The sequence below is a fragment of the Rhinopithecus bieti genome, unplaced genomic scaffold (assembly GCF_001698545.2).
Source record: "Rhinopithecus bieti isolate Rb0 unplaced genomic scaffold, ASM169854v2 scaffold_62033, whole genome shotgun sequence".
In the NCBI taxonomy this organism is placed as follows: Eukaryota; Metazoa; Chordata; class Mammalia; order Primates; family Cercopithecidae; genus Rhinopithecus; species Rhinopithecus bieti.
Genome location: NW_016823575.1, coordinates 416110 through 425609, shown reverse-complemented (window position 1 = coordinate 425609; position 9500 = coordinate 416110). Strand labels below are relative to the sequence as shown.

Genomic DNA, 9500 nt, shown 5'->3' with positions numbered 1-9500 from the left:
AGGTAGCTGTAACTGCAGGTGTGTGCCACCATGCCCAGCTGATTTTTGTGGGTTTTTTTTTGTAGAGACAGGGTTTCACTCAGGCTGGTCTTGAATTCCTGGGCTCAAGTGACCCAGCTGCCTCAGCCTCCCAAAGTGTTAGGATGACAGGTGTGAGCCACTGCACCCAGATTTAAAAAAAAAAAAAAAAAAACTTATTTGATAAGGAGTCTTGTTATGTTGCCCAGGTGGTCTCAAACTCCTGGCCTCAAGCAATCCTCCCAAAGGGCTGGGATTACAGGTGTGTGCCATCATGCCCAGCCATATTTCTATATTTAGTCATATTCTCTGACTCTTATAAATGGGAATTAAACTCAAATAGCAAAGATAAAGATCTGAAGCACTGATGTTAGTCTGAATATCAGGGTTTAAAAAAAAAAAAAGTTTTAATTGCCGGGCACGGTGGCTCATGCCTGTAATCCCAGCACTTGAGGAGGCCGAGGCAGGCGGATCACCTGAGGTCGGGAGTTCAAGACCAGCCTGACCAACATGGAGAAACCCCGTCTCTACTAAAAATACAAAATCAGCTGGGCGTGGTGGCACATGCCTGTAATCCCAGCTACTTGGGAGGCTGAGGCAGGAGAATTGCTTGAACTTGGGAGGCAGAGGTTGCGGTGAGCCGAGATCATGCCATTGCACTCCAGCCTGGGCAACAAGAGCAAAACTCTGTCTCAAAAAAAAAAAAAAAAAGTTTTAACTAAAGCAGTAAAACTTAAATATTGTAAAAATAATAGCTTTTGCCACATTAGCAATAAATGCTGTTCTTTCTTTAGTCTTTATGAACAGAACCAGGGGCTTGCTCTATCACCCAGGCTGTGCAGTGGCACAATTGCGACTCACTGCAGCCTCAAACGCCTGGGCTCAAGCATTCCTCCTGCCTCAGCTTTCCAAGTAGCTGGACTACAGGTTCACGCGACCACTCCTGGCTAACTTCAGTCGTTAAAACTCAATAGTTGACCCAAAACAAATTTCTCATTCATTTTATGATCATTTATTCATTCATTCTGAAATATTTCATCAATTTTGAACCAAACACTTCTCACTGCTGGGGGGAAGAAACTGCAAGTAATTATTAATTGACTCTTCTCATTGACCACAAAATTAAAATATATTTATTATACTGGAAAGTGAGGTTTCTTCATTGTGGTTAGATAAAAGAATATGATTCTAGGTGAGAAATGTGTAAAGAGTACAAAAAAAAAAATCAATTTAAAATGATTAGGGTGAGCACAGTGGCTCATACCTGTAATCCCAGCACTTTTGGAGCCTGAGGTGGGCGGATCACCTGAGGCCAGGAGTTCAAGACCAGCCTGGCCAACATGATGAAACCCTGTCTCTATTAAAAATACAAAAATTAGCCAGGTGTGGTGGCGCACTTGTGTAATCCCAGCTACTCAGGAGGCTGAGGCAGGAGCATTGCTTGAACCTTGGAGGCGGAGGTTGCAGCGAGCCAAGACAGCGCCACTGCACTCCAGCCTGGGCAACAGACAGAGCAAGATTCCATCTCAGAAAAGAAAAAAAAAAAGATTTTAAAAATGTCACATGTAATTTCACAAGAAAATTAACTGCAACTCAGGTTTATTTTCACATTGTTTAATTTTATACACATTTCACATATCATAAATACACACAATACAAAAGCTATACAAAACTCTAGTAATTTAACATTTAAAAAAGGGAGAGGGAGATACTGTATTTGATTTCTGACACTTTTCTGTTTAAATAATACTTAAATTCATTTTCAAAAGACAAATTGAAAATCATTAATTTTCATTGGGCTCTGTGTTCACATATATTTATCATTCAGGCCAGGCATCGTGGCTCACACCTGTAATCCCAGCAATTTGGGAGGCTGAGGCGGGTGGATCACCTAAGGTCAGGAGTTCGAGATCAGCCTGGCCAACACGGCAAAACCCCATCTCTAAATAAAACAAAACAAAACAAAATAAATAAATTTATCATTCAAGTATATTTTTATTGAAGCAATAAACCACTTAATTGGCCGCAGAGTCAAACTGGGTAAGCCTCAATAGTGAGCAAAAGTAGAGAACTCTGCTTTCCTCAGCTTAGAATCAGCTTCTAACACACAAAATGCAGAGCACAACAGTGATTTTTAACTGGCGTTATTAAGACCATAGTATAGGGGTGACAATGCACAGCACACCCTATATTGTTTGCTTATAGACTCTTGTTAAAAATATCATACTAAAATAATAAGAAATTTTATTTTCCTAATTTCTTTTTTATTCAATTTAAAAAATAATACATCTTTTTCATTGTGCTTGGCAACTGGATATGATATCTGAAGACATAATTTAAACACATAATGGAGAAAATATATACATAACTCCTAAAGGATTTTGACATTGTTTAAATTAATTATAATTTTGGTTCAATAGTTATCAATCACAGCAAATATAAATAACAAAATAATATCATTCACCATACGATCATGTTTTTAAAAAGTGAATTGTTGAGGCACAAAAACATTACATGACTTGCCCAAGGTCATTAAGGGAATGAGGCGCAGAAAACAGCACTTTTTTTCTAATTTAAACAACTATACTAACCCCTAGCTTATGCCATCTATCAAAATCAGGTCAGGGCAACAGATACAGAAATTTAATGCATTATCCAGGAATGTTTGTTTAACCTAAACTGCTGTTATTAATAAACTTAACTTTAAGAATCTATATGTTTAGCATACATTATTAGGAATTTACAAATAAAACATTTTTCTGAATTATTAGGTGTGTAATTTGTTAGTATTTGACACAATAGCAAAAACAAATTTGACAATACAATTTTAAACCAATGAATTCTGTGAAAGATGCTTACTAACATGATTTTTTAAAAAAATACTAATTATAGGACCTACAAAATTCAGAAGACAGTACCTTAGATACAAACACTTAATATAAATATAAATGTATGAAATCATCTTCTAGTTGACCCTTTATTATCAATGAAAACGTTCTAACAAAGCACTCATAATGTTTCCTGGTATTCTTTGATGCTTATCAATCAAAGCTTGAACAGCATTCTTCGTCTATTAAGAAAATAAAAGTTATTGTTAGTAGATCTTAATATAGATTGATTTACCTCCCGTCACCCCTAAGAATTAATGCTTTCCTTCTCAGTATACCCGAAGCATATATATTTTTCTTTTTTCTTTTCTTTTTTTTTTTTTTTTTTTATAGAGATGGGGTTTCACTATGTTTCCCAGGCTGTTCTCAAACTCCTGGGCCCAAGCAATACTTCCACCTTGGCCTTCCAGTGTGCTGGGATTACAGGCATGGGAAACCGTGCCTGGCTGCAGCACATTTCTTATACTTATTTTATTAAGCCTTGAATTATTGTTGTTGTACACGGGTCTTTTTTCTATAGCAGACTGTAAGCTCCTTAAGATACGTCTTAGTATTTCTCCAGCATTAAGCACAGCAATGCCTTGTATATGATAAACATTAAAGGGGACTTAAAGAAAAAAAATTAAAAGGAAAAAAAGTAGAAAATTTTCAGGTAGGCAAATGGAAGACTTAGTTCTTTCCAGCTATTAGTAAACACTAATGTATGTTTTCTTTTATCACCATATATACTGAACAATTATATCAGGGTCTCACTGTGTTGCTTAGGCTGGTCTCGAACTCCTGGACTCAAGAGATCCTCCTGCCTTGGCCTCCCAAGGTGCTGGGATTACAGGCATGAGTCATTATGCCTGGCCAATTTTTATTTTTAAATTGGTTTATGGCTATTTAAAATTCTGATATATGTATTTACATAGTTCATGGTACACACATATATACTTTTTTAGACTTTAACCTTTAAAGAAGATTAATAAACACTAGGCCAAAGATGTACTTTAAAAATACACCCCTTTGGCTGGGCATGGTGGCTCACACCTGTAATCCTAGGACTTTGGGAGGCTGAGGTGGGTGGATCACCTGAGGACAGGAGTTCGAGAGCAGCCTGACCAACATGGTGAAACCCCATCTCTACTAAAAACACAAAATTATCAGGCATGGTGGCACATGCCTGTAATCCCAGCTACTTGGGAGGCTGAGGCAGGAGAATCACTTCAACATAGGAGGTGGAGGTTGCAGTGAGCCAAGATTGCACCATTGCAATCTAGCCTGGGCAACAAGAATGAAACTTCATCTCAAAACAAAGCAAAACAAACAAACAAAAAAATGCCCCTCTAAACCACAGTTTTCATACCTGTAAAATGAGAACTACTTCACACAGTTATAAGGATTACATGAAACTGAAGGGACATCTTCAGGTACTTAACATAGTGACTGGCACATAGGTTATGTTCTGTGATGTGTATTAAGTGTACCTCTAGAATTTTATTCATTCATTCAAAAAATATTAGGTGCTTTGGAAATCATAATATTAGTGAAACAAGTCTCTAATCTCAAGGAGCTCATAACTTAAAAGGAAGAATCAAGTACAAAGTAACTAAAATGTGAGATCATTGGTGATGCGTATCATCTGAAGTATGAAAAGAAAGTGTTCAGAAGTTCAGACCTGAGAACCCACTGGGTGGGCAGTGAGCAGGGGAGGACACATGAACAGGGTACTGTTTGGTGCGGGTCTCCAAGGACCCATAATATTCTAATAATGGTAAAGGAAGGAGCATGAGGAGAAAAGAGAACAGGAAAACCACTGTAAGGAATGGCGAGTTAGCCAGTTTGGCTGGAGTTTCAGGTATTCAAAAGGTGGGTGAGGTAAGGCTTTAAAATTAATTTCAATTAAATCATGAAAGGAGTTAAATACCAAGTAAAAAAGCATAGACTTTGAGTATATAAAGCAAAAAAGTATAGACTTGTACCAAGTAAAGAAGTACAAACTGGTGGCGCGTGTCTGTAATTCCAGCTATTTGGGAGGCTGAGGTACAAGAATCACTTGAATCTGGGAGACAAAGGTTGCAGTGGGTCGAGATTGCACCACTGCACTGCAGTCAGGGTTACAGAGTAAGACTGTATCAAAAAGGAAAGAAAGAAAAGAGGGAAATCCCATCACATGATACAACATAGATGAACCTTGAAGACATTATGTTAACTGAAATAAGTCAATCACAAAAAGACAAACACCATGTGATTTCACTCATATGAGGTATCTAAAGTGGTCAAAGTCTTAGAAAAGGAGAATGTTGGTTGCTAGGAGCTGGAGGAAGAGGAAATGGGAAGTTGGTGTTCAATAGGTATAGTCCATTTTGCAAGAAGAAAAAATTCTAGAGATCTGTTGCTCAACAATGTGAATGTACTTAATAGTACTGAACTGTATGCTTTAAAATGGTTAAGACAGTACATGTACGTGTTTTCAGAATAATTTGTTTTACTATGTTTTACCATATTATGTGTTTACCATATGTTTTACCATAATATGTGTTTTTACCATAATTTATATTTTCAAAATAAATCAAACTATACATACACCAAAGACTATATAAAAATCATAATCAAAATACATTCATCCCATTTTACTTTTTGAGTGACAGTGTCTTACTCTGTTGCCCAGGCTGGCATGCAGTGGCACAATCATAGTTCACTGTAACCTTGACCTCCTGGCCTCAGGTCTTCCCACCTCAGCCTCCCAAGGTGATCTGATTACAAGTGTGGGCCACCAAGCATGGCCCATTCATCCCATTTTCTAAGTGATTCAGTTAACATGACATTTATTGCATTTAACAAGAATAGGGTAAAAAAGAAAAAGAGAACATGACATTTGTTGGATTTTTTTTTTTTTTATAGTTTTATGCTCTCTGAAAGTATAATTACAAGGTGGGTAGGCTTTTCTCCTCTTCATCTTCCTTCATCTCTTTTCAAAAACTAGTATTACTGACCATTCCCATTTTTTACTAAAACCTTACCTGCTGACTTCTGTCACACAAATTTACTTGTTCTCTTACCTCTCTGCCAGTTCCCTTTCAGTCAGCTCTGGCACTTCTTCCTTGGCCTTCTCCTTCAGTGCTATATCTCCTGCAGTCTGTTCTCAGCACTTTTCTTTCTCTCTCACCTGCCTTATAAAGCTCATGGCTTAAGTAACTGTCTCAGTGCAAATGACTGAAATCTCCATCATTAATTCTGACTTTCTCCCAAACTCCAGTCCAATATTTCCAAAATCCTATGCATAGAAATATATTCCTATCCTATAGGTTACCATAAATTCTATCCCTGGTCCCCACCCATTAAATGTCTGTAGCACCCCCTCACACCCCAACTCCTGCCTGTAGTGACAGTAAGTCTCCAGAGATTAGCAAATGTTCCCTAGGGGGTACAATCACCTCTGGTTGAGAACCAATGACCTAGACATGCTTGTAGAATATAAAAATAAATCGGCGACATTCAAAATATAATAATTGAAAATAAAATCTGTCCTAAAACTAAAAAAGAAAAGCAATTTACCTTTTCAGCTAATTCTTCCGCTGTTATTTTTGGGTCATACGGAATGGGGTCACCTAAATAGGTCCGTAACTTCACTGGAAAACCTCCATACATTGGAGCAAATGGATAGCGGAATTTTTCATAAAGCCACCTAAATAACCCTGTTTTAGAGTAAACACAATCATCTTAACTTGTTAAGTATTCTGATCATGTAATTGTAAACTTTCAAATTAATTATGTAGAACTTACAGGAAGGTGGCAAAAAGTATCATTTCTTGGCAATTCATACAATTTTTTAAAAGAAGAGTTTTCATCAATTATAACAAATATATCACACCAATGCAAGATATTAAAAATAGGAGAAACTGGGGGGTGGTGAGGAGATTTATGAGAACTCTCTGTACTTTCTATAAACCTAAAAATGCCCCCCAAAAAAGTCTATTAATTATTTTTTAATGAGCTTTTAAAAGTATAGAAATTTAACAAAATAAGTAAAAAATGAAAAAATAAAATAAAATACAGTAATTTAAAAGGCAAACAAGTTACTATTATTGCAAAACAAAGGTTAAACTGCTACCAAACTACTAGAGGTGAAAAAGTCTAGAGACTCACAAATAAGTAACTTCGATAAATAAAAGACCAAAAAAAGGAAGAATAAATTTATGTAAATATGAGACTATAATGCAAAATAAACTAGGTAAAGACAAAACATTATTATAAATTAGGAAAAACACATCAAAGCAAATAACTACTAATACTAATGACCAAATATGAAATTTATCAGGATTAAATAAAAGTGGTAATAATGTAAAATAAACTGATGGACTAAATTTTTTTAAAATCTAAAATATCATCATAGGAATCCAAAATAGGCAGGCCATATGGAACACACAGTCATGGATTGTACCAAAAGTTGAAAGTATTGCTTACACATCAAAACACAGAATACACCCTATCCTACAGGACACACACACACACACACACAAAATCACTAGATACTAGTTTTTGGAATATTCAACTTTAAAGTGAAAAAAAGTGAAAAAAAAAAAAAGCACAGGCAAAATGAATAAATAAACAAAACTTCTGGAATAATTTCTGATTTGCCACTAAATTCTAAATAAATTAGCCAGGAAAAAATTAGAAGAAATAAGCCGAGCATAGTGGCTCACACCTGTAATCCCAACACTTTGGAAGACTGAAGGGTGGTGGATCACATGAGGTCAAGAGTTCAAGACCAGCCTGGCCAACATGGCAAAACTTTGTCTCTGCTAAAAATATAAAAATTAGCCAGGCGTGCTGGCACATGCCTGTAGTCCCAGCTACTCTGGAGGCTGAGGTAGGAGAATCACTGGAACCTGAGAGGTGAAGGTTGCAGTGAGCCGAGATCATGCCACCACACTCCAGTGTGGGTAACAGAGAGAGACTCTGTCTCAAAATACATAAATAGATAGATAGATGAAATAAATCCACCATGAAAGTTAAAGATCTCATCAATCTTCCTTTCCACTTTAAATCTGATAAAAAGGGAAAAAAGTAAGACTTAAAAAACAGAATGCAGTACCAACAAAATGGCAATGTTATACATATAAGAAACAAGGGCAGTTTAAAGCTCTTCAGAAGGGGACTTGTAAGTGGATAGGAACACTAATAATAATAGTGCTAGGATAAAAAGCAAAACAAAGCAAATAATGCTAGGAATATGTAATATAATCAATTAAATATAATATGCAAACCATAGGGTACAATAAGCTGAATATTTCAAAATAAGAAAACAGGTATTGCAAAGAAAAAGCACACCTAATCATTTTTTTATTATTATACTTTAAGTTCCAGGGTACATGTGCACAACGTGCAGGTTTGTTACATATGTATACATGTGCCATGTTGGTGTGCTGCACCCATTAACTTGTCATTTATGTTACGTATATCTCCTAATGCTATCACCCCCTCCCCCCACCCCATGACAGGCCCCAGTGTGTGATGTTCCCCTTCCTGTGTCCAAGTATTCTCATTGTTCAATTCCCATCTATGAGTGAGAACATGCAGTGTTTGGTTTTTTGTCCTTGGGATAGTTTGCTGAGAATGATGGATTCCAGCTTCATCCATCTCCCTACAAAGGACACGAACTCATCCTTTTTTATGGCTGCATAGTATTCCATGAGCACACCCAATCATTAACATTGCTATAACTATATTAAAATCTGATTTTTAAAATCGATAAATAAAGGATAGGTAAAAAGAACGTTCCAGTGTAAATGTATTATGGTGCAAAATATTTTTAAAAAGAACAAGAAGTGACAAACCAAAGATAACAAATATGCTATTTCCTTAGGTAGTTCATCTTAGTTCAATATCATATTGTCATCCATTTTTAAAGCTGTAACTTCTGGGGTGAGTGAACGAGACTGTTGGGATACTTTGTAAATGTATTCTAAACCTTGTCACCATGGTTTAAAACAATAAACTAGCTAATTCACTGTGAAGTTTTTTTTTTGTTTTTTTTTTTTTGAGACAGAGTTTCACTCTTGTTGCCCAGGCTGGAGTGCAATGGCACAATCTTGGCTCACCACAACCCTCACCTCCTGGGTTCAAGTGATTCTCCTGCCTTAGCTTCCCAAGTAGCTGGGATTACAGGCACCCGCCACCATGCCCAGCTAATTTTGTATTTTTAGTAGAGATGGGGTTTCTCCATGTTGGCCAGGCTGGTCTCAACCCCTTGACCTCAGGTGATCCTCCCACCTCGGCCTCCCAAAGTGCTGGGATTACAGGCATGAGCCACCGCACCCAGCCTCACTGTAAAGTTTTTAAAAGCCCATTTGAAGAACTTCAGTATGTATATGATACTCTCAACAAAAATAGAGCATTAAGAACTGCCATTACTTAAAACTAGTTATCATTTGGACTTTAAACGAAAAACGTCTTAACAGTATATCAATTTTCTAAAGATAATAATTCAAAAGACTTCCTTGTAGGACTCAACAGCCCAAATAGTTTAAAAATTACGTTGTAATTAAAAAACATATGAATCGGAACTAAAAAAAGTGAATATAGAATCACAAAGAAGATTCATTATCT

The 9500-nt window shown here is 36.5% G+C and overlaps 1 protein-coding gene across 1 annotated transcript in view; it reads right to left on the bottom strand.

Moving 5' to 3' along the window:
- Positions 1–1616: 1616 nt before the first annotated feature.
- TMEM68 (transmembrane protein 68) overlaps positions 1617–9500 on the bottom strand; it is a gene marked incomplete at its 5' end in the record, with an annotated part of 28072 nt that continues 20188 nt past the window's right edge. The window contains 2 exons of the mRNA XM_017861647.1: positions 1617–3088; positions 6447–6610. Of these exons, the coding sequence (XP_017717136.1) occupies positions 3002–3088; positions 6447–6610 (251 nt within the window). The remainder of the gene's footprint in view (positions 3089–6446; positions 6611–9500) is intronic.